The 27,124-nt window shown below is 34.3% G+C and overlaps 1 protein-coding gene across 1 annotated transcript in view; it reads right to left on the bottom strand.

The window, feature by feature from the left end:
• The window catches only part of ITGBL1 (integrin subunit beta like 1), a 387,932-nt gene that overhangs the window by 167,464 nt on the left and 193,344 nt on the right, over window positions 1–27,124 (bottom strand). The window contains exon 7 of the mRNA XM_051984082.1: window positions 21,571–21,717. Within this exon, the coding sequence (XP_051840042.1) occupies window positions 21,571–21,717 (147 nt within the window). The remainder of the gene's footprint in view (window positions 1–21,570; window positions 21,718–27,124) is intronic.

The raw sequence follows: 27,124 nt of genomic DNA, 5'->3' as shown, positions 1-27,124 counted from the left end.
AGATATTAGGTAAGATGAAAGGAAAATATAATGACAAATGTTGGAGGGGACATGGGAAAACTGGGATACTAATATATTGTTGGTGGAGTTTGAACTGATTCAAATATTCTGCAGAGCAATTTGGAACTATGCCCAAAAGACTATCAAAATGTGCATAACCTTTGATCCTTCAGTGTTTCTACTGGGCTTTGTATCCCAAAGACATTGTAAAGGAGGGAAAAGGACCTATATGTGCAAAAATGTTTGTGGCAGCAAGTAGTAGTAGAAGAAACTGGTAGTCCATCCTGAATCATCTCATTGTTGAGAAGAGCCATGTCCATCAAAAATGATCATTTTATTATCTTTCTATTGCTCTGTATAATGATCTACTAATTCTGTCCATCAGAGTAGATGTCCATCAGTTCAAGAATGGCTGAGTATGTAATAACATAATAATGTTATGGAATATTATTGTTCTATAAGAAATGATCAGCAAGATGTTTTCTGAGAGGCCTAGAGAGACTTACATGAACTGATGCTAAGTGAAATGAGCAGAATTAGTAGATCATTATACAGGGCAATAGAAAGATAATAAAATGATCATTTTTGATGGACATGGCTCTTCTCAACAATGAGATGATTCAGGACAGTACCAATGGTCTTGTGACGAAGAGAGCCATCTGCACTCAGAGAGAGGACTGTGGAAACTGAATGTGGATCACAACCTAGTATTTTCACTCTTTTTGTGATTGTTTATTTTAATTTTGTTTTCTTTCTCTCTTTTTTTCCTTTTTATTCTGATTTTTCTTGTGCAACATAATAATTGTGGAAATATGTATAGAAGAATTGCACATTTTTAACATTTTGGATTACTTCCTTCTAGGGGAGTGGGTGAGGGGAAGAGAGGGAAAAAATCAGAACACAAGGTTTTGCAAGGGTGGATATTGAAAATTATCCATGCATATATTTTGAAAATAAAAAGTTTTATAATTAAAAAAAAAACAGTGAGGTGATTCACGCAATTTCAAGAGATTTGTGATGGAGAGAATCATCTGCATGCAGAGACAGGGCTACAGGGACAGAATGTGGAATAAAGCATAGCATTTAAAAAATAATAATTTTATTGGTGCAACCATAGAATATCAACTAGAAAAGACCTCAGAAATAATTAATTTTAGCCCCATTAATTTTGTTTTTAAATTTTTTAGTTTTTAAAGTTAATAATTAATAACATACATTTCAATAGACAAAGAACAACAACAAAAAAGAAATATTTGCAATGAAGTAAATGCTTCTAAATTTTTGGTTCTTTTTCCCCCTCATGGAAACAAAGTATTAAAATGTGGGGCCTTAATGATAGAAAAATAAGATGCTAATTGCTAATCATTTTGTTTTTAAATTTTTTTAACATTGGTGATAAATGTTATCAATTTCCCTCTAGTTTTAAATCTACACATTCACCTTACTTTGAAAATGTCCAGCATTCAGGTCATCCTTACACTTTTCAGAAGAGTTGATGCTGTTTTATTTACTTATTCTTAGTTTGGGAGAGTTTTGAATAATTTATTTCATCTTTCTAATAAGATACATCATTAATTTGTTTAAAATAATGAGGGTTTTGGACCATTTAAGAATTTAGAATAGAGTATAATTCTATAGGACTAAAGAATTTATAGAATGAATTGCTAATTTCATTTCTATTTTTTTAACTTGATATTATATGACATCTTTTTTCCCTAGCTAAAATTGACTTATGACTTTTCTTAAATGGACATAAAATGAGTCATTAAAATAGACTTTTATCTGAAGTAAATAATTAAGTTCACTAATTTGCATTAACTATATTGAAATGAATGCTTAAAATATTTTTGTTATAGATAATTCAGATTTCAAGTCTATTTCTTTAATTCATTACAATGTCTCTTTCCATATCTTTAAGGATTTAGAAAACTTTAGGCCTCCATTTCTTTTCTTTTCTTTTTTTAATAACTTTTTATTGACAGAACTCATGCCAGGGTAATTTTTTACAGCATTATTCCTTGCATTCACTTCTGTTCCGATTTTTCCCCTCCCTCCCTTCACCCCCTCCCCCAGATGGCAAGCAGTCCTTTACATGTTGAATAGGTTACAGTATATCCTAGATACAATATATGTGTGCAGAACCGAACAGTTTTCTTGTTGCACAGGGAGAATTGAATTCAGAAGGTATAAATAACCCGGGAAGAAAAACAAAAATGCAAGCAGTTTATATTCATTTCCCAGTGTTCTTTCTTTGGGTGTAGCTGCTTCTGTCCATCTTTGATCAATTGAAACTGAATTAGCTCTCTTTATTGAAGAGATCCACTTCCATCAGAATATATCCTCAAACAGTATCATTGTTGAGGTATATAATGATCTCCTGGTTCTGCTCATTTCACCTAGCATCAGTTCATGTAAGTCTCACCAGTCCTCTCTGTATTCATCCCGCTGGTCATTCCTTACAGAACAATAATATTCCATAACGTTCATATACCACAATTTACTCAACCATTCTCCAATTGATGGGCATGCATTCATTTTCCAGCTTCTAGCCACTACAAACAGGGCTGCCACAAACATTTTGGCACATAGGCCTCTATTTCTTAAGGACCATCCCTTAAACTCAAATCACTCTGGTTCTCATAGATAGACCCAAAATAAATCCTAGGTCAAGCCCCAGTTGATGATCTTTTGAATCTTAATTGCAGAGTGAATTTAAATAGAATTTTTTTTTTCTGTTTTGATCAGAAATCCCAAGGTCTTTCCCTCCCACATTCACTTATTTATTTATTTATTTGTATTTAGGTAAAAGAGGCCATTCATTGCTTCAATTCTTACCTATTTTTAATCACCTAAATGGGTGTATTGCCTCAGTCGAACTGAGACCTGAAAAAGACCTTAGTTTTAAAAAGTCAAAGTCTCCTGCTCTATCCAGGGCTATCTATATCTGTTTCCAGTGGTCTTGATCTATATCTTGCCACTGGATCCAAATGACTCCAGAGGAGAGAGTGAGACTGCACAGCCCACTTTCACTTAAATCCAACTCTCTTGAATATCATGCATCAACTCCCTCATGTCATGATCCTCTTTGAACACAAAACACAAACAATAACAACAATAATCTTTGTAGATGTCACCTGGACCTAGTTGGACAAGAAATCTGTGGGATAGAATTCTAACTATTGGGCACTAACCATTTGTTCTTTGCTGTTGGTGCATAAGTGAAAAAGCTTAGATAGAGATCACTGAATTTACTTGATCTGTGTGACCAAAATAAGAAATATCTTGATTGACAAATATGAGATAGTGCTACATAATTTGCTCCAAGGTCAAGCCACAAAAGAGCAGCTAAGTGGTACAGTGGACAGAGTGCTGGGTCTAGAGTCAGAAACTTTTCAAGAATATAACTCTGGCCTCAGACACTTACTAATTCTGTGTCTCTGGGCAAATCACTTAACTTTATTTGCCTCAATTTGCTCATCTGCAAAATAAGCTGGGGAAGGAAAAGACTAACATTCTAGTGTCTTTTCCAAGAAAATTCCAAATGGAATCACAAAGACTAGATAAAATTGAAAAGTGACTGAATAATTACTAAATTGCATTTCTCTGTGATAAGGAATTGGATCTTGCTTCTTTTTTCTATCCAAGTACCTAATTAGTGTTTTGTTCCTAATGGTTACTGAATTTGAGTGGACTTGAAACCAAACTAGTACTTGTTCCCTAGGCACTGAAGTGACCAAGAAAGATGATTGATTCTTTTCACAATAATCTTTTTTTTTTTTTAATGTAGTGACTTTACAGAGTTCTTCCTCCATACAGTCAATAAATAACAAATAATTTTTGAGAGATAAGAGAAAAAGTCAACTCAAATTTTTCTCAGTAAATTTCCATAATATATAGGTCTCTAAGGTTTTATTTTTATTACTTGTTTGAAATATTTTCTAATTTTATACTTTTATCTATATGGAGGGAACTGGAAAGAATATTTAATTTTTAAATGCAGTAATATTTTTTTTGCCATGAAAAAAAAGAACAAGATAAAAAATTTTAAGAGTTAAATAGGCAAAGGATAGTGATCCAGGTAATCATCTTTGGAAAGGTGCCGATATTACTGCATTTAAAATGCATTAAACTAGAATCTGCAGAAGAACTATATATTGTATTTATTTAGGCAGAATCATTTCTCCTTTACTTCTGCTCTTAAAATAAAATTTTTAGCCATTATCCTAACTTCTTCACTCATCATACTTTTCTTCCTGTCTTAGTGAATGAACAATAAAGTGTTTGGAAATTAGTGTGCTCACTTTGATAGTCAAGAAGACATTATTTTGTAGTTTCCTATAATACAAAGCAAATTGGATTTAGAGTTGGAGAAATGGGTTCAAAATCCAAAATGCCAATTATTACCTTTGTAGATTCAGAAAAGTTACTTGACTTGAGACTCAGTTTTTCCATCTATAAAATGAGAGAATTAATTTTTTTTTATTTAATAATAACTTTATATTGACAGAATCCATGCCAGGGTAATTTTTTTTTTTTACAACATTATCCCTTCCACTTGTTTCTGTTCCGATTTTTCCCTTCTCTCCCTCCACCCCCTCCCCTAGATGGCAAGCAGTCCTATAATGTTAGATATGTTGTAGTATATCCTAGATACAATATATATTTGCAGAACCGAACAGTTCTCTTGTTGCACAAGGAGAATTGGATTCAGAAGGTAAAAATAACCCAGGAAGAAAAACAAAAATGCAAATAGTTCACATTCATTTCCCAGTGTTCTTTCTTTGGTGTAGCTCCTTCTGTCCATCATTTATCAATTGAAACACAGTTAGGTCTCTTTTGACTTCTTTTTTATTTATTTTGTGGTTTGATTTATCTAATTCTGAGAATGAAAGGTTGAGATCTCCCACTATTATAGTTTTGCTGTCTATTTCTTCTTGCAGATCTCTTAATTTCTTTTTTAAGAATTTAGATGCTATACCACTTGGTGCATATATGTTTAATATTGATATTGTTTCATTATCCATGCTACCCTTTAGCAAGATATAGTGCCCTTCCTTATCTCTTTTAATTAGATCAATTTTGCTTTAGCTTGATCTGAGATCAGGATGGCTACCCCTGCTTTTTTTTGACTTCACCTGAAGCATAGTAGATTTTGCTCCAACCTTTTACCTTTAACCTGCATGTATCTCCCCGCTTCAGGTATGTTTCCTGTAAACAACATATTGTAGGATTCTGGCTTTTAATCCATTCTGCTAACTGCTTCCTCTTTATGGGGGAGTTTACACCATTCACATTTATGGTTAAAATGACCAATTCTGTACTACTTGCCATCTTGTTAACCCCGGTTTATGCTTTTCTCCCTTCTTTCCCCCTTACCCCCCTTCCCAGTATTAAGCTTGTGAGCACCACTTGCTTATCACAGCCCTCCCTTTTTAGTATCCCTCCCCCCGCCTTATTTAGTTCTTCCCCCTATCTTACCCCTTTCCCTCCCAGTTTCTGTATTTCCTTCCACTTAGCTTATTCCTTCCCTTTTCACTTTTCCCTTCTCACTTTTCAATGAGGTGGGAGAAGTTTCACCCTAGATTGAATATGTCTAAAATTTTTCTCTTAAAGCCAATTCTGAAGGCAGTAAGATACCCACTATATTCATCTCCCTCCATTCTTTCTCTCAGATATAATAGGTTTCCTTTGCCTCTTCATGAGATGTAATACCCCCACTTTACCTTTTTTCTGGTACAATGTCCTTTCCACATCTAGTTTCTAGAACAAGGTATACATGTATTCTTTATACATCTTTATAGCTGAAATATGGTTCCCAAGATTAATCTTTACCTTTTTAGATTTCTCTTGAGTTCTATATTTGTAGATCAAACTTTTTGTTAAGTTCTGGCTTTTTCATCAAAAATAGGTGAAATTCGCTTACTTCGTTGAATGTCCATCTTCTTCCCTGGAAAAAGATGCTCATTCTCACTGGGTAAATTATTTTTGGTTGCATACCAAGTTCCTTAGCCTTTCGGAATATCATATTCCAGGCCCTTCGATCCTTTAATGTGGATGCTGCTAGATCCTGGGTGATCCTTATTGTGCCTCCTCGATACTTGAATTGGGTTTTTCTAGCCGCTTGCAATATTTTTTCCTTCGTCTGAGGGTTCTGGCATTTGGCCACTATATTCCTTGGTGTTTTGATTTTAGGATCCTTTTCAATAGGTAATTGATGAATTCTTTCAATGTCTATTTTACCCTCTGTTTCTATGACTTCTGGGCAGTTCTCTTTGATAATTTCCTGGAAAATAGCATCCAGGCTCTTTTTTTCATCATACTTTTCTGAGAGTCCAATGATTCTCAGATTGTGTCTCCTGGATCTGTTTTCCAGGTCTGTTGTCTTCGCCAGAAGGTATTTCACATTCTTTTCCATTGTTTGATTTTTTTTGGATTTGCTTGACTGATTCTTCTTGTCTCCTCGAGTCAGTCAATTCCATTTGTTCAAATCTGATTTTCAATGAAGTATTTTCTTCACTCACTTTTTAAAAATCTTTTTCTAATTGTCCAATTGAGTTCTTTTGTTCTATGGAATTTTTTTCCATTTTGCCAATTTTGTTTTTTAGAGGGCTATTTTCTGTTTCCAGTTCATTAATCCTATTTTCAAGGATTTTATTTCTTTAACCACTCTCTCTTTAAATGAGTGGGATGACTTCTCCAGACTCTCTTGCCAAGCCTCCCTCTCCTTTTCCCATTTTTCTTTTAGCTCCCTTGTGAGAGCCTTTTTAATTTCTTCTATGAGGTTCATCTGTGCTGAGGAACAGATGATCTCCTCTTTTGGGGATTCACCTGGAGACAGTCTGTTTTTAGTCTCCTCAGGATTTAGAGTCTGCTCTCTATCTGTATAGAAGCTGTCAAGGGTTAAAGTCCTCTTCAATTTTTTGCTCATTTTGTCAAAGAATCAAAGACAAACTAGCAAAGAAAAAAAAAAGAAAAAACCCTAAATGGAGTCTGTTTTTTGTGGGGAGGGTCTGGGTGGTGTTACCGAGCTTCCTCTACAGACTGCAGGGCAGCAGAGAGGTACTAGCAGGACTGAGCTGTGCCTGCGCTCTGAGACTCCGAGAGCGTGCTGAGACACTGTGGGGGAGGGGTGACCAGATCCCGAGAGACTCCAGCTGTTTGGGGTTGTATTCTTCACTCCCGGTGTTTTTAGCTTCTCTGCTGGGCTACTGACTTGCTGCCAGGGCAAAATATCCAATCCTGTAGCAAAGCTCTCCCGCAGAGATGGCTGCGATCACACCCCACTCTGCTCCGATATGCTCGGCTGTGAGCTGCCTGCCGTGCTCTCAGCTGTCTGCCCTCATCCTGCACCCGATCTAAAACCATCCCCGCCCTCAAAAACAGACCTTTCTTGGCGAATCTCAAGGATGGCTTCTCTTGGTAACTATTCGTGGGTTTTTTTTTTTTTCAGTCAAGCATTAATTCAGAGGCTTGTAATGAAATGGATAGTGAGAGAAAACGCGGAGCTTACACAGCTGTGTGCCTCCTCTCCGCCATCTTGGCCGGAAGTCGAGAATTAATTTTTTTAAGTTTTAAGGTTACTAATGCCTCAGTGATTGACAAACCCCACTTAGTCAGATCTTCTCCATTCCAGTAATTTTCATTTTTTAGGTGTCATTATTTAAGCCACCCTTAAGTCACTCCCTGTTCCATCATGCCCATCCTCATCAAAACAATTTCAGCAATGTACTACTTTACACTATCTACATTTTCAACTCTCTTTGAAATGCTTGTTCTGTGAGTAAAACATTTTATCTTGAACCTTTTTTCCTTTTTTTTATTGACTCAAACTTCTGACTCTTACTGAGTCCTGCCTCTTTCCTGATAATATAGCTTCCTGGGCATCTTTTCCAACACTATTTGAACATTAATTCATTGTCCTGACTCACCAGTCATGCCAAGGGAGTTAGAATACTCCTTGTTTTTTTTAATACTAATGCTCTTAATACTTATTGCCAAGTTCTCAATCTACTATTGTCACTTAATAATCTCTCCTTGAGGTTTACTCAATCGATATCACAATCAAAATTCTGTTAGCTGTTATTTACTAACCTTCAGGATACTACCTCTTTCTATTTTCAAAATCTCTCTTCTCAATTCCTCAAGGATACCTCGACATATTGATATTTTCCAACATATCCAGATATAAATTTATCTTTTCTTTCATACCTTATCTCCTTCTTAATTTCTCTATTAATGCGGAGGGTTCCCAAATTTTACTATATGACTATCTATAATCTGAGTTTACAAAGTCTTCATTTTCTCTTACTCTTTATACCTCAACTTTCTTAAGTATGGATTGTGACCCCATATAAAGCCTTATAATTGAATATGGGGTTATAAAATAATGGTTTATTATCAGTAAATATTTGATTTATATATCTATTTTATATACTTATGTACTCAGGGTCATTTAAAAATTTCTGAGGAAAAAATGGATCATGAGTAAAAAAAGTTTAAGAAGCCTTGCTCTATACAGATTTGTTGCCATAGCCTGTGATTTTCTAACTTTATAAGCATAAACATAAAGCCCTCTTGTCTCCTTTGACAAACCACCCTGGGGTAGCATGGTAAGGCATTATTACTTTATGCTGAACCATTATAATAACCTGCTCTTCCTGCCTCAAGACTTTTCATTCTAGGCTAGTTGAGTATAGTCACTCACCTGAGAATTCTAGAGCAAAGGTCTGACCAACTCAATCCCACTAATCAAAAAACTTCAGTACTCTCTATCAAATATAAAATTCTATGTTTGACATTCAGGGTCCTTTACAACTCACTTGACCTCTTCTTACTTCTCCAAGTCTTCTTAATACCTTATTCTCTGTCATGCACTCTGAGATTCAGTGACATTGACCTTTTTGCTGTTCTTTAAACAAGAAACTTTTACCTCCTAAATCTCAGACATTTGCACTGGTAGCTTTTCGTGCCTTGCATTCTTTCCCTACTCTTCTCTCTCTTCTGACTAATCTAACTTCCTTCAATCCTCAGCTCACTTCTCCTTCTACAAGAAGTATCTCTTGATCCTTTTTAATACTAGTGCTTTCCCCCTGAAATTATCTCCAAATTACTTTGGATATTTTTTTTCTATATTTAACTATTTACATATTGCCTCTCATTAGATTCCAAGTGTCTTAGGAGCAGGGGCTGTGTTTCCTTTTCTTTGATTCCTCAAAGAAAGCAGAGTACCTGGTACATAGTAAGCCTTAATAAAATGTTTGATGACTGACTTATTAGCTTTATGACTCTAAGAGATGTTGAATAACGCTTAAATTTCATTTTGTTATAGGACTCAATGTACTTTTTAGTTAACAAGTTAACTCATAAACTACCTTTTCTATTATGAAAGGCTTTAAACACATGATATCCCATGGATCTTGTAGCTCTAATATCTTATGCTATGATTTTAAAACTAATAAATAAGATAGAGAAGATGCTGACTTACTTGGGTAGAGAGAGTTTGAAAGTTCCCCATGTCAATGAAATTGTATCTAATCCCTAATACCTATATGCCAAGACCCATGCTAGCTGCTGTGGTTATAAAGTCAAAAGCAAGACAATACTGCCTTCAAGAAGCTTATAATAAAATATTAGGAAATAACATATGCATATATGTACACCTACCCACACACACATTATATGTATATGTATATGTACACATACATATACATATACTTAAAACTATATATATGTACATTATATGTATGTAGGTAAATATGTACAAAGTAAAATTGAGGGTGTAGAGAGATCAGATTTATGATTTAAATTGTGCAGGAAATTCTATAATTGCACATCAAAACTTGAAATTTGAAGTAATATGAAGCACAAAGAGGGAAAGGACTGCACTAAGCATCATATAAACATTATAAATTAGAGATAGGAATTACATCTAAATCTCTCTAATGTCTAAAAAAATCCCTTGGTTAACTATTTCATGCTGCCTCCATTTTTATATATGTATATACAGAGGAAATACAAAGTCAAAATACAAGAGATTTTAGAGTTTTTAGCAAATATAGATAAGCAACAGATAAACTAGAACTTAGATTTTTTTTCTAACCTGAATTAACTGATTTGATTCTTTCTACTGAAGAGGATTAGCCACCTGATTGTGAAAATTCCATAAAGAACTCTGTACTGTGTAGGAATAGCTCCAGTATAACTGTGCCATTATAGTAAAGGCAATGCCACACTTGTCACAAATTCAGTTTCATGCCTATTTAAAGGAACCGTAATTGAAAGCTTATCCAACTTTCCATGTTCACTTCAAATAGGCTTTGACAATATTTATTCTAATTTTGACTAGAATGCTTCCCTTCTTAGCCAAAAAATTTTGTTTAGAGGTTTGTATTCAGTTTCCCACATAAGCTATCACAGCCAAAATTTTTCAAATATCTTTCCTCCCATTGCACTGACAGCCATCTATGAATATTAACTGTCCTGTATCACCAGAGATAAACTATGTTCCCAAAAGATCTTTGGTTCACCATAATTTGGAAAATATTTGTTCTGTCTTTATTGACAGTAATAAAAGTGCCTTCTTCATGCTATACAACAGACATCTGATGACTTATTAGGAAGGAAGGAAGGAAGGAAGGAAATAAGGAAGGAAGGAAGAAAGAAAGGAAGAAAAGAATGAAGGAAATAAGGAAAAAAAGAAGGTAGGAAGGAAGGAAGGAAATAAGGAAGGAAGGAAGGTAGAAAAGAAGGAAGGTAAGAAGGAAGGAGAAGACACAGAGAGGCAGGGAGGGGGGAAGAAAGGGAGAAAGAAGGAAGAGAAGGAGGAAGAGCAGGAAGGATGGAAGAAAGGAAGCAGGAAAGGGGAGGGGAAAAGGAGGGATGATGGGAGAGAAGAAGGGGTAAAGAAAGAGGAAGGGAGATGAAGAAGGAAGGAAAAAAAGGAAAAAGAAAGGAAAAATGGAATTACCTCTCAATTTTTGGAAGTATGATGAGTGAAAACCACAGATAATTTAAAACTCTCACTTTAGCTATCATTTTCACCCTCCTCCTCTTCCACTAATCTTTCCATTTGTGCTAAAATGTCATTTGTATACTTTGACTTTTTTATTCTTCCCAATCTTTTCTCCTTTATTATAAAATAGAGGAAAGGAAATAAGACTAATAGAAACAAAGAATACCAATTGGGTATCAGTGTTCTTGAATAGTAGAGAATGAGTTGTGATTATTCTTTCTACCCATAAAGCATTGATATTAATTCTTTTCTGTCACACTCTTTAAAAAAAAGTCCTTTTATTTTCAAAATAAATGCAAAGATTTCAACATTCACCCTTGCAAAATCTTGCCATCCAAATTTTTCTCTCTTCTTCCCCCTCAATCCTTCCCCTAGATAGATCCAATATATGCTAAATGTCCAATTTTTCTATACATATTTTCACACTTAACATGCTGTACCAAAAAAATCAGATTAAAGGGGAAAATGAGAAAGAAAGGAAAAAAACAAGCAAACAACAAAAAAGGTGAAAACACAATATTGTGATTCACATTCAATCCCTATAGTTCTCTTTCTGGATGCAGAAGGCTCTCTTCATCATAATTATATTGGAAGTTCGCTGAATCATCTCATTGTTGAAAAGAGCCATGTCCATCAGAATTGATTTAACACATAATCCTGCTGTTGCTGTGTATGATGTTTTCTTGGTTCTACTCACTTCACTTAGCATCAGTTCATGTAAGTCTCTCCAGGCAGCTCTGAAATCATTCTGCTGATGTTTCTTTCTTTCTTGTTTTTCCCCATAGCTTTTTATTTACAAGTTATATGCATGGGTAATTTTACAGCATTGACAATTGCCAAACCTTTTGTTCTAATTTTTCTCCTCTTCCCCCCACTCCCTTCCCTAGATGGCAGGATGACCAATACACGTTAAATATATTAGAGCATAAATTAAATACAAAATGAGTATACATGTCCAAACCATTATTTTGCTGTACAAAAAGAATCGGACTCCAAAATATTGTACAGTTAGCCTGTGAAGGAAATCAAAAATGCAGGCGGCAAAAATATAGGGATTTGGAATTTGGTGTAATGCTGACCATTTCTTATAGAACAATAATATTCCATAACATTCATATACTATAACTTATTCTGCCATTCCCCAACTGATGGACATCCATTCAGTTTCCAATTTCTTGCCACTACAAAAAAGGCTGCCACAAACATTTTTGTACTTTTTAAAAATGATCTTTGGGGGTTATAGACTCAGTGGAGGCAATGCTCGATCAAAATTATGCATGGTGTGATAGCCCTTTGGCCATAGTTCCAAATTGCTCTCTAGAATGATTGGATCATTTCACAATTCCACCTACAATGTATTAGTGTCCCAGTTTTCTCACATTCCCTCCAATATTATCCTTATCTTTTCCATCATCTTAGCCAATCTGAGAGGTTTGTAGTGGTACTTCATAGTTGTCTTAATTTGCATTTCTCTGGTTAATAGTGATTCAGAGCATTTTTCATATGACTAGAAATGGTTTTAACTTTTTCACCTGAAAAATTTCTATTCATATTCTTTAACCATTTATCAATTGAAGAAAGGCTTTTTTTTTTCTTTTTATAAATTTGTGATGTTCTCTTCTTTTCTAAGATATGATGGTTCTCTCTGGGAAGCAGGTTTCTTGGGGAGGTTTTCTGGAGGCAGCCTTAGTTTCAGTTCTGATGAATAATCACCTCAAACGCAGCCAGAGATTTAAGTATAGTCTTTTATTGTCTCTTCCAAAATAGCCCAATTAGTTCTCTTAGAGGCCTATCTCTCTGCTTGGTTCCAAGAGCTCTTGCAGCTTGTCTTTTTGCTCTTCCAGCTTCTGTCTCTAGCTCAACTCCGACTCTTGGCAATCTTCTGAACTGACTGACTGACTGAAGTTCTAAGAGCTTCTTATATATGATCTCTTAAAGGTGTGAACCCAAAGGTTGACTCCTCCTCTGAGAGAGTGGGATTGTGGGAGGTGTGAATTCACAAAGTTACAAAGTTAACTTTGTATATCTCCCATACTTGTGAACTCCAATGTGTGAGCCAATGTGTGAATTCTCAAAGGTGTAAACTCAAGCATTGTTTCTACTGATTCTAGTGAGTTATCACTAGGATTCTAACATAAATTTAAGTCAATTTTGTAGATATTTTAGAAACAAAGGTTTTATCACAATTCTAGGATGTAAAAATTTTCCCATTTTCTGCTTCCCTTCTAATCTTATCTGCACTGGTTTTGTTTGTGCAAAACCTTTTAAATTTAATATATTTTTAAAAACTTTCGTACAAATAAAATATGCATTTTATATTATTCTCTAGTTCTTCTTTGGCCATAAATTCCTTTCTTCTCCACAGATCTGAGAGATAGACTATCCCTTGTCCTCCTGATTTGCTTATAGTATCACTCTTTTTGTCTAAATTATGAACCCATTTTGATCTTATTTTGATATAGGGTATTAGGCCTATCACCCTCTTAAGGTGTTAAAAATTCTATTTATTTTTTAGTACCTTTTCTCTCATTCTTTCATTCCATTCAAAGTTTTATTGTGTCATTACAGGGCCATTCAAACAGCCATAGTATAAATGAAGTCAAAAATTGTTTCTTGAGCACTTAAAATGTGATATATAAGTTACTCTGCTAGGAAATATAATGAAAAAGACAAAAAGTCCCTGACCTCAAGCAGCTTATGTTCTATATCATTTCTATCATTTTAATTGTAGGAAAGTGAGTGTAATAACCTAGTAGAGTATGTGATTTACAAAAAAGGAAAACAGATACCAAACCGATAGCTTCTTAATGTTACAAAACATGTCAATATGAACACAATTCAGAACTTCTAAATTATTGGCTCTAAACTTTAAATGGAATTACATTAAAATCCCACTTGCCTGAAAACTTACTGTACTTCCATCCATATAACATCTATATGTTACTCCTATAGAGTATTGTAAGCTTTGTAATATTTTGTTATTTTTATTTTTGTTATTATGGTTATTATATTCTTATTATATGCAGTATAATTGTGTTGTGATTGAATGGAAGCCTGACCCTTAGCAAGTAAAATAAATTTCTTTGTGGGCTGGAACTGTTTTTTGTTTATTTGTTTGTTTGCTTCTTTGGCTTGGTTTGTCTTTTTCTATTCCGGGTGCCTAACACAATGCTTTGAACATAGTATATGCTTACTTAAAGCTTATTGGTTAAGATTAGATTGGATTTGTGAGGGAGAAATTGATTCAACTCTCCCCAACTCACCCCACTCCAAAAAACAATCTTTTGAAGTGAATGAGAAAAAATAAATTTGTCACAAAATAATTTGAACCAAATATTTTAGACAGAAAATTGTTATTCATAGGGAACTATTTTGTTGGATTCTTGTGATCCCTTTCAGTCCAATGACCCTCTAAGTGTAACCAAGATTTCTTATAGATGCAGCATTATAGGGCAACAAGGGGTAACTTAGCAATGATGAAAACTAAAAAACCTCCAGATATGTAAAATTTAGCATGTCATTTTTCTTTGAAAGTATTTTTTTGGAAATAGGAATTGAAATATGTTGTAGTAGACATTAATTAAAGCACATTAACTGATTTTAAAAACAGCCATAATTCTTATTTTCTAAAATGTTTTAATATGTAAAATTTTCTTTCATAATCATCTAGACATCTAATTTCCATTTCCTCCCTATAAAATATCCTTTAGATTTATTCTTCCATGAATCTACACCAGAAAAATTTAAATTTGTGTAACAATAGCTACTATGAATATGACAGTCTATCATATCAGATGTGTAAAGTATAATTATATATATATATATAATAAACATCAGAATATCACAAAATATAAAGGGCAGAGAAAAAAACTAATGATGTGACTATACAAGGGTAAATGACTGTCAAAATGACAAATACTTTTAAAGTAGTTCAATAAGTAAATGATGATAAAACTAAAACCTCCCTTTATGCAGAAAGGTGCAGAAACACTGTGTTCTCCCATTTGGGGAGTGTTAGTTACATAGTAAGAATGAAATTATGAGATTAAAAGGGTTCTAGACTGACAAGAAACAGTAGTCAGACATAATGCTATTCTGTACTGATGAGGATTTTAAAAGTTGTAATGAATCACATTCATCTTTCTTAGCTTTCTATGATTTCATCATGCAACAGGCAACTTGCAAAAGTTCATTCTTCCTGATTGGAACATGCAGGATGCATGGCTACAACCAAGGAAAAAAACCAGAAACTGACTGCATTGGGGTGTTCACCAGGAGATGGAGATTATTCATCTGGCTTGCCAGGAGAAATCATTCACTATAACTACACAAGGGGATGGGGAAGATGGAGCATAGTGTGACAATATTTTCTTTTTTCCTCATCCCCTTGTGACTTTAAAAATAGAGTATTTTAAAGCATTTATATATAAAGGTCTTTATATTCATCAATCCTTGCTGGAAAAATAATGAAGGATTTTTCATAAGAATGGGAAGGAATAGAATGCTCAGTTTGTGGTCTTAATTTTTCATTTTATTTTTGTTTCCAATATTGCAAATGTAACTTAAATGTCAACTGAGTTAATTGTTAAAGGGATACTCAACAGAACATACAAGCTGAGTGAGTTTGAATTATTATTATTAGGAAAGTCATATCCATGAATCTTTAATGGCATTGTTGTTGTTATTATTCAGTCATTTCAATCAGGTCCATGTGACTTCATTTGGGGTTTTCCTGGCAAAAGGAGTACTGGAGTATTCCTTTTTTTCCATTTCCTTCTCCAGATCATTTTATAGATGAGAAAATTGAAGCAAATAGGGTTGTGACTTTCCCGGGATCACACAGCTAGTATGTGTCTGGGACCAGATTTGAATTCAGAAAAATAAGACTTCTTAATTTCAGATCTGCTACTCTTTCTACTGGAATAGTTGCTCCCATATGGGAAGATCTTGGGATGGCTAGGTATTTTCTGTGCAATTGAAGAGAGCACTTAAGCTATCCAGAATCATCACATTTGTTCCCAGTTAAAGCTCTGGGTCCTAATAGACACACTGTCCTTTTGTAATCTCATATTTGTGTGTTGGGAGAGGGAGCATTTTATGAATAGAAAAACTGAGGGAGAGATTGGAATTTTTTTGATTAAATCATTAAAAACAACAAAATGCATTAGAAAATCTGGACATGCAAAAGAAACTTTATCAAATGAGACTGAAACATTAAACATTATAGAAAATGATAATATTGATCAATTCTACAAAACACAGGTTTTAAACTAGAGTAATCAGTTTAAACTGGAGTAAGCTCCAGTTCAATGATATTGAAGGTATAGTGAGAGAATGTAATTCACACATACACACTTTTAATAGTTTAAGGTCTTTTCCAAAGTTCTTATAGGATCTTGTGATTTAAAGATAAAACTAGATTGTATTATTGTTTGCCAGAACCTCAGTTTACAATAGGTACTTATAGAGTCCCAAAGTACAATGAGATCTGCAGGAATAGATAGATGTATAAAAGAACTATAAAAAGTGATCCTTTGCCTTCCTATATTTTTGTGGAGACAAAAGTAGCAAACGCAGAACTAGCTGAACACTAAGTATTAAATTGTATCATTGAATTAGGGGATGAGAGTTCAGATCAGTAAACCATGTGATTCCCTTAGTGAGACAAAAGTAATTTTATCTCATGCAAATGGGAATGTATATGGAATTAAAATAATGGGAGTGTAGGAAAGAAGCATGACACATTGGAAAGAACACTGTATCTTGAAAAAGAAGACCTTTGAGTTTTTAACCCTAACTCTTTTTAATCCTGTCATTTTAATATCTTACCTTTCCCTCTGCTGCCACATATTCTACAATCCAATGTCATTGGCATATTTGTTATTCCTCACACCAAATACTCAATCTCTTGACTTGAGGCATTTTTCTAGTCTCAGAATTCTCTTCCTCCTTATCTCCCACTCCCACTTTCTTTGACTTTTTTTCAAATCTAGACTAAAGTTTTTGGATATTTTTCAAGAAGTCTTTCCTAGTAGAGCTGTGAGATTACTGTCTTCCTTCTAAGATTATCTCCAATTTATCTAATGCTTTATTATTTATACATAGTTGTTTAGGGGTTTGTTGTCTCTCCCATTAAACCAAGAGTTTCTTGACAACGAGGATTTTTTTTTTTTTTTGTCTTGTATCTTCAGCCAACAAACAGCACATAGTAAATCTAAGTTAATACTAGTTGATTTCACTTGACCAGCTCTATCATTTGTAATTGTGGTTTTCTCGTTTACAAAATAATGAGTATAATTAGCCTAACTAAGCTCTAAAGTCTCAGTTCTAAATTTATGATCTTAAAGAACCTTTGAAAATCCAACAAATCAACATGGACTTCAAGCCTTTGTGGATGAGGTTACATCTGAGTTGGTAGTTGAAGGATAAGTAGTTTTTAGCTAAAGTGAGGAGAAACAAAAAGAGTATTCCCACTGGTGAGAACAGCATAAGTAAAAATCACCTGGTTGGGCCACAGCAAGGAGTGAAATGGTGTTAGTGCTACTACCGCCACTTGAATGGAAAGTACATTTTTGGGAAGATTTAAAGGAAAAAATTGAATGACTAAGGTAGAAGAAAAACTTAAAGATTCTTTAAAATCCCCACAGAAAAAAAGATATGAAGATAAGTAGTTTTTAGCTAAAGTGAGGAGAAACAAAAAGAGTATTCCCACTGGTGAGAACAGCATAAGTAAAAATCACCTGGTTGGGCCACAGCAAGGAGTGAAATGGTGTTAGTGCTACTACCGCCACTTGAATGGAAAGTACATTTTTGGGAAGATTTAAAGGAAAAAATTGAATGACTAAGGTAGAAGAAAAACTTAAAGATTCTTTAAAATCCCCACAGAAAAAAAGATATGATACAATATTCTCAGTATATTTGTGGATAGAGGAAAGATGAGATTGAAAAGATTTTTTATTGAATATAGTCAGAATATTCAATAAAACATGTCTACAAAAAAGGACAGGCATATATTTAATAATAGGATCAAAACTGATCTTAGATAGGTAATTATTTTGTTACCTTTAAGCTATAACAACTGGATCTAGGACAAAAGCAATTCCAATTCAAGTTGAAAAACATTTTTGAGCACCTACTATGTAGCTATAAAAGGACAGGAAAAAAATGAAATTGTCCTCAAGTGACTTACATTCTATACATTGGAATATAATTTAAACTGTAAATTTAAGTTAAAAGTTGGATAAAACCCAAATAATTATCTAGTACAATGTTACAGATAGGAAAAGTGAAAACCAAAGAGGTCTAGTATTTTGTTCAAGGTCACACAGATAGCAAATAGTAGAGCTTGATCTCCTAATTTCAAAACCAGTGATTTTGTCACTATCACAACCACCTGCTGGCAGAAACAGATAATCTAGAATTCCATTTCCTCTGCAACATTACCTGAATAATTCCAGAATCACTATACACAACTCTACCAGGAGAAGAATTCTTCCTTGACCCCCAGCTGGTGTGCAGATGAGGCTCTGAAGCATGAGAATTGATGGGCCTTGTAATTGCTTTTTTCGCTAGTGTAACTGCAGCTGCCTTTTTCATTCATAAACAGTAAATCTAATCCTTTAAAAAAATTTCCAATTTAGCCATTTGCTTCAAAAAATACCCTGTGCCAAGGAGTTTTGCAGGTGTAGTGAAGTGTCACACAGAAAGGAGCGATATCCATTGGTCTGCAGACTGGACTGGCAATCATAAATACTTGGTTTTCATTCTTGAATTTGTTTCAATTTGTTATGGTATCCTGGCCAATCACTTAACTTCTCTATGCCTCAATTTCCCAGCCAGAAAAAAAAAAAAGGAAAAGTTATTATTTTCTTGTAAAATACTTCGAGGCTCAGATGAAAGGAGCTATAAAAATGCAAAGCAATATTGGTATGTACTCACTCCCAACATTTTTATAAGAAAATATAGTGATGCATAGCTTAAGTATAATAACAAAATAAGTTACTGGCACCATTAGAAAAATGTGTAAAAATATATATCTTGGATAGAAGTAAAGGAATGCTTGCTTTTTTCTATGCAGAAGTTTATAAAAGGAAATGTGAAGTCCACAACACATAGTTACATATTATCATATGTGAAAAATTTCAGTGATTATCTATGGGTAAAAGGATGAATTGCTATTACTCTCAAATTTAAAACAAAGGATTTTTTTTTCCTATGAAGAATTCCTTTGAGAATTTCTCATATTCTGTAATCTCCCTTCCCTTTTTTGAAGCTCAATTAAAATAACAAAATAGGATTTCAAAAACAATAATTATTTTTAAAAGTTATCCTAATACCTAAGTGGCTGTATTAAATCATAAATACAGGTATTCCCTCCATTGATGGACATTGCCCAATCATGCCTATCTCTTCAAATTCTTCTTCATATCTACTCATAAATATGTCACAAAGCATCCATCCAACAATATACTGGGCCTTCCCATATTCTCTTTTTTGATCTTAAATGAAACAAAAAAGCCATTCTGTCTCCTCAGCTTGAAGTATCATGTAAAATTTTTAGTACAGTTTATTTCTTCTTATGTCCCATCACTAACATGGTGTGTCACAAGTCAAATTATTATACAGAACTATATACTCTTGAGTTAAGCCTGAATACAGTGGGTCTGTTTTTGTTTTTGTTTTTGTTTTCTTTATAGGTCTTTTGTACGCAGATCATCTCTAATTAGAGGCCTAAAATATTGAAATGGTTTTATGATCTCATTGCTTTCAAAATACCCTAATATGATAAATAACTCAATCTAGCTATGCCCAACCTGCCTATTCTGTGAGATTTTATTAAAATTCTTCAAAAAGTTCACCACATGAAAGTTTATCTAACATGCTTGAAAGATTCCTCAGTTTCTCCTGTCTGACATGGAACACAGTACCTCTCTACCAGTCATGTCTCACTCTTACCCAATTAGAGGTCACGATTCCTACTTCTCCTATCATCATATATGAAAAACAACCTTAACAGACCAGAATTTTCATGGGAATCAAGTCATACTCTGAAGCAAAATGAGTTATTTCCATTCCCCATTTCCTTGCCCAACCAAACTTATAAGTTCATAATTTAATGATTCCAGTTACCATTAAAGAACAAACTTTCTATTAGCCATTTTCTCCTGCCACTGATAAACAAGTTTTGGCTTTACAAATAGCAGCTTAACAACAATCCACTGGGATTTCATTGGAAAAACAAAGGTAAAATAGCAGATTGATTAAAATCTATATTTAGTTCTTTGTTTCTACACAAGAATGCTAATTTTATGTTCATGGAAACAATACCATGTTTAATGCTTTTGATGTAAATTTGAGGATGGAGAAATGATGGTAGGACTATTAAGCACAGAAAATATATTGAGCTTTTGAGCATTCTAGCATAAATAATATTAATAAGGAAACTTGAAAAAATGAAATTAAATTGAAGGTCATCCACAGAAGTAAAGAACAGCTTTCCTCCTTTCCCTATCAACAACTTCAGTGGGTAACATTTGTAATAACTTCAATTACTCACCACCACAAAAGTCCATTTCACATTTACTTTTCTATTCTCATCTGAGAGATGAAACCACATTTCATATTTTGATAAATCAAAAAGAATGGAATCAGTTTTCTTCCTGGATAGATTTTTCTCTGGCCTCCAATTTTTGTTGATCCGATGTTGAGAACACACCTGAGACTGCATGCTTTCCCAAAAGCAGATGCCAATTCATAAATATCTGTTTTAGAACAAAGCTTCTTACCAAAGACAATAAGCTCTGCAAGCAATGTTCTAAGGTCTTAGAAATGTCACTGGGACAATTAGGTGCTGTCATTCATATATTCTGGCTGGAGAGCACACATCTATCAACATCAAAATTGATCTTATATGAACTTTAAAAATCCTCCACACAGTCACCCTCACAAAAATGAATGAAATATGCTAGACGCCAAAGAGGCGAATGGCCTGGAGAGACAGCATAGGTGAGAGTGGTTTGAGAAACAAAGAAAAAAGGAAGAGGGTGAAAGTATAGTTAATGAGTGTGTGGTGTTTAATCATGTGTTTTTCCATGTATAATCACTCATATATAAGCAAGTCTTTATAGTTCTGAAAATGCAACTCTTTCAGAAAGAGCACTTTGGCTTAGTTCTACCACTATTAAAGTACTATACTAAAAAGAGAACAAAGAAAGAGTTTTTTATGTACAAAAACATTTTTAAGAACTCTTTTTTTGGGTATTAAAAAACAAAACAAAAACTGAAAACTAAGAAGATATCTAAAATTGAAGAATTTTTAAATAAATTGTCATTTGGGAATATGATTACCATTATATGACAACTTAGCAAGGCAGATTATCTGCTTTTGAAGGAAACTGTATATCTACTAGTATATGTACATGTGTGTACCTGCATGTGTACACATAAATTATACACAGATTTGTATGCATCTATGTGGAAAGAGACAGAGAGAGTGAGAAAACACACATGCATAGAGCAAAAAGGAACTGAGAAAGCTTTGGTAACTTGACTTTACTGACCTCTTCCAGAGCAGGGCAAATTGGAGCTTCCTTGGCACTTCTTGATGCTATCCTCAGCAGACAATGGACAGGAAAGGGGATGCTCACATTTTTTCCCAGACCAGCCTACTTTGCAGTCACATCTTCCACAGTTACACTGCCCATGACCTTTAAAATAAAACAGATTTTTTTAAAAGTCAGATGTTATTTCTATTCAAATAATAGATGTTCTGTAAATTGAGATCTTAATTTGGACAATATGTTTTTTTTTTAATGGAGGTATATATTTTGTTTAATGTTAAATTTTTTAAAAGGGATTTTTATTAAATTATGATGATGAAGGAATTCAATCATGCTAGTTAAAATCAATCTTATGCTAGACAAATTCTGAATCAGTCAGAATGAGAGAAATCCAGATGTATGCCATTTAATTAGCTCCCTTAGGTTCTAAAAAAAACAATATACATGATGGCTATGGTTTGGAATTTGATTATCTTAATGACTGTATCTTTCCCTCTATGTCCTCATGACACTTAAGATTTGCTGAAGGGGTGTATTTGGGAAATAGAAGCCAAATTGTTTTGCTGTCAATGTCAATACCTTTGAACTCTACTCTTCATTTGGTTGAGATGCTAAAGCTAAAGCCTGCATGGAATTCAAGGTCTTGCAGAATAACTGTCCTACTGTTAGGAAAGAGTTAAAACCTCTTTCTATTATGAAATGCTCACAAGATCAATAAAAAACCCCAGAGCAAAGGATGTTCTCTCCTCTAAGGATCTAATGCACTTGAAAGGAGTTGGGATCACAAAGGAAAGCAAAATGATAGCAACTGGAAATTCCTTAATTCCCACTAAGACACTTGTATTTACTCCTGGGGATGTTAAATAAGTTGGACTTTGATTTTAGGCTTTGAGTTACATCATAGACTTTAAAGGCAATGGTGTTGGTTTTCTTTTAGCATACCAGGCAGTGAGGGGAGATGAAGAGTTATGCGTAGAGAACAGCAAATAGGCCAGAGTGAAAGCATGGAAGGGGGTAAAACATAAAAAAATTAGAAATGTAGGAAGGGGGCAAATAATAAGGAGTATTCAGTACCAGAGAAATGGAAAAGGCACATCATGGTCAGATCAGTGCCTTAGGAAAATAATTCTGGGATTTGAATAGAGAATAAATTTGAATAAAAAGTCTTAAAACAGAAAGTTCAATTAAAAGACCATGGTAAGAATCCAGGCAAGAGATGACAAAAGCCAAAAACAGGGAGTCATTTATGTAAGTAGAAAGAAGGCAATTTTGTGAATAACTATATGTTTGGCACATGATCAGTGAAATTTTAAACCACAGTAAGAGGATGATGGGATCCTCAACAATCAAATGTACCTTTTGAAATGGGATGGGTTTTGAAGAGGAAAGATAGGTCCATTTTCATTTTGAGTCAGCAATGGAATATTCAATTTGAAATATGTAATAGGCAAAAATAGTCCAGTGTGAAAGTGGACTTTAAAAGAGAGATCAAGGAGAGATGTATGAATTCAGTAACTTTTTGCATATCATCTCTTGAGACAGTCTAGAAAGAAAAGGCAAGAGGATCCTGAACAAAACCTTTAAGCATCCTGATAGCTAGTAGATGTGCCATGGATAAAGATCCAGAAAAAAAAAAAAACAGAGAAGAAACTAAGAAGTAATAAGAAAGCAACAGAAGAGAGAAATGTCACAAAAGCTCAGAGAGGAGAAGATAATATGAAACATGGCAAGTTAGAGATTATTGATGAGGAGATTTCAATAAAAGTAGGAGCTTACTTGAGCTCTTCCAAATTCCTTTCTAAACAAACTTAATAGCATGCCTCAAAACAAATTCTGGAGTTGAAAAATTAACAAAAGGACAAGGCAAACCAATTTTTTAGCCTAAGATAACTTAAAAGGTTGACAAGAAAGGTCTGACTCATTAGGGTGAAAGTAGAGCAAAGTCCACAATTGGTCACAACTAGCAAGCCAGCAATAGGCCTTGGGAGGTGATTGAATCAGAATCAAGGGGTGCCTCTAAAGCTCTTAAACTCCAAATAGTAAGGGAGTTGAACAGCTCATACAAAAGAAAATAGAGGGGCCCCTTAGCTGGCAATGGGGGTGGGGTAGGATTATGTTTCATTGCCATACTCAATTCCAGGTGACAGTCCCAAGATGAACAAAAGCATTATCTCACTAGATCATGCAGTTAGAGGAGTAGATTTCCTGGTCACAATTCCAGGGCAGAAATGAATGCTTGTGGTCACTCACAAACCAGAGAAAGAACTGGAAGAAATGAAAACTTGGAAGAACTTGGAAAAACTGAAAACTTACAGAGCAACAGAGTTAGCTCTGGAAATGGCAGCATCAAAAACCTGAAGCTTGAGACAGTGTGCCCTCCAACCCAGGAGCAGAACCCAACTTTAACATGAGGGAAGGAAGTGGGGAAGGAGAGAAGGAGACAAAAAGGAAAGGAAAGAAGGAGAGAGGGAAGGAAGGAAGGAAAGAAGGAAGAAAGGAAGGAAAGAAGAAAGAAAGGAAAAGAAAGAATGAAGGAGCTATTATTAACTCATTATGTTTTGGAGCATGGATAGAGTTAAATAAGTAGAAAGATAAAAAGCGTTTTAAGGTACCAATGATTTTACAGGTTTCTGGGGTCTAGTGGCCTCAAAATGCTTAGAAGTGGGAGGCTTCATTTTGAGAACAGCTAGACCTGCTGTCAGAGAGCTGGACAAAGAAAGAACATGCTGTCTTTTCTGGGAAGACTAGCACTTTTACAACTAAATTAAATAATAGAACTTCAATCTGGATATCAGAAAGGCAGCTTTACTCTCTACTAAGGAAGAGATTTAAACAGAGATTTACAGTAACAATAAAAAAAAAAAAAAGAAAAAAGAACCCCAATTTTAAACAGTTTCATAGTGGTTATAGGGACAGACACACACACACACACACACACATACATAAGGTTTTTGACTTTTCATGGGGATATCTAGAAAATTAATGTCGATGAAAAATATTAATAGTGGCAGGTACTATTATGTTATAGCACTAGGATTGAAGAGCATCTACCATGGTAGGATACATAAATCCATATTTAATGGTAGACAATTGCTATCTGATGTTTATAACCAACTCCATTCCTTACTCTTGGATAAAGCAAATGAAATAGGCGGACAGCTAGTTAAAAGAGGAAGTTAAATGAGTGGGTGTTAGAAAGAACATAGACGAAAACAATTTAAATATCATATGCTGTATTCTAAGGAAAGTTGTTTTCCTTGCTGTGAATCATTAATGCTATTAAAATTGGTAGCTTCTTTGCACTAAGTAACAGTAATTTTGGTGGGAGATGAAGATTAAGATTGGTCTGGACTTCTGATTTTATTCATGTAAGGAATTTACAGCATAGAAATGTCTTCCTTGAGGCCTATCATCAAATTCTCTGCATTTTAGAATTTTAGCACTTTTACCAATCACTGAGATGGTCAATAATTTGCCCATGATCATACAGCAAGGATATGTCATAGGCAGAACATGAAACTGTATCTTTCTGAATGGAAGGACAGACTCATATGAAAGTGGAAATTTTTTGTTTTGTTTTGTTTTTTTTTAATCCAAGAACACAAAAGTAATTTAAAATGCAGTGTAGTGGCACATGAAGAACAAAGGAGGGAAGGAGAGAGGGAAGGAGGGAGGGAAGAGAGAAAGGAAAGGAAAGAGGGAAGGAAAGAGGGAGGGAAGAAAGGAGGGAAGGAAATAAGAGAGTCACACACAGAGAGAGACAGAGACAGAGAGAGAGCCCTTATGTCAAAGAGCTTACAGTGTACTAGGAGGAAACAATATGCACACAGAGAAGTCTATACAAAAATATATTGAGTAGACTAAAAGTTGCTTATGTAGGTTGAGGAAATGGGAACATGAACTTATGCTGGAGGTAGCACCTGAACTATCCTTAAAGGAAGAAGTAAGGAAAGAGAGTATTGTAGGCATGGGGGACTGCCTATACAAAGGCAGGGAGGCAAAAGAGAGAGAATGTTGCATATGAAAAACAGTGAGTAATTTGATTTGGTTAGAACATAGAGTGCATACAAGTGATTAATGGGTGATCAATCTAGTGGATGAAATGAGGAAATAAAAGGCTTTCAGCACTAGAGGGAGAAATGTATATTTTATTCTAGAGGCCATAGAAAGCTATGCAAAACTTCTTGAACTGTGGAGTGACACAACTATGATTATAGCTTAGTCTCCTATTACCTCTCCCTTGGACAATTACAATAGCTTCCTAAAGAGTTTCCCTGTCTCCCATTTCTTTATTTTTTCAATCAGTCTTGCAAAATAATCTTTCTAATATGTATAAGTTCATGGACACTGTCTTATTAAAAGAGGATTTTTTTAATTTTTTTTTTTTTAGTTACTTCCTACTTCCTAATGAATAAAAAAGAAATACTTTAGCTTGGCATTCAAGAAAAGATACTAATTCTAATCAGAGTTCAAGGTTTATTTCATGGTACATCCCCTTTAAGCAATATAAACTCATTCTAACTTTATTTTGTCTTTGTTTCTGACTACTTCATGTGATATCATCCCCACAACAATTGTTATTGGTAAAATATTAGAATGCAAGAATTTAGATTCTCTAGCTTCTTTAAAAGCTCATCTTAAATTCCAACTCTTTTATAAGGTCCTTCCTGACCCACATGTTTCAAAATTACTTCATATTTGCCTTATTTGTATTGCATATTTTTAAGAACAATTACTTTATCCTTCAGCTGAGGAAAGTAAGATTCAAATAAGATATGACCAAAGGTCATACAAATAATAAGGAGTAGAATTAGGATTTGAACTTGGGGCCTCTGAATTCTGACTGAAGTGTTCCTTTTTTTTTTTTTTTTTTTGCAAAATATGTATAATTCTTTAAAACATATTTTCATATTTGTCATGTTGTGCAAGGGAGGGAAAAGGAGAAAGAAAAATATAAATAAAAAAGTGAAAATATTATGCTTTGATCCATAGCATAGTATTCAATCTCTATAGTTCTCTCTCTGGGTATGACTGGCAGTTTCCATATCAAGTCTTTTGAAATTGCCTTAAATCATTGCATTGATGAGAAAAGGCAAATCCATCACAGATGAGCATGACATAATCTTACTGGGTACAATGTATACTGTGTACACCTCTGCTCATTTCATTCATCCTCAGTTCATGTAAGTCTTTCCAGGCTTTTCTGAAATCAGCCTGCTCATCATTTCTTATAGAATAATAATATTCCATTACCTTCATATATCATAACTTATTCAGCCATTTTCCAACTGATGTGTATGTATTCAATTTCCAGTTTCTTGCTACTACAAAAAAGAGCTGCTACAAACATTTTTACACATGTATGTTCTTTCCCCATTTTTATTATTTCATTGCAATACAGAACCATTAGTGAGAATGGTGGATCAAAGTGATTGCAGTTTGATAGCCTTTGGATATAGTTCCAAATTGCTCTCCAGAATGGTTGGATCATTTCACAACTCCACCAACAAAGTATTCATGTTCTGACTTTCCCATATCCCCTCCAACATTCATC

The sequence above is a fragment of the Antechinus flavipes genome, chromosome 3 (assembly GCF_016432865.1).
Source record: "Antechinus flavipes isolate AdamAnt ecotype Samford, QLD, Australia chromosome 3, AdamAnt_v2, whole genome shotgun sequence".
NCBI lineage: Eukaryota > Metazoa > Chordata > Mammalia > Dasyuromorphia > Dasyuridae > Antechinus > Antechinus flavipes.
Note: the sequence above shows the minus strand (reverse complement) of the source record. Positions and strands in the feature narration are given on the sequence as shown.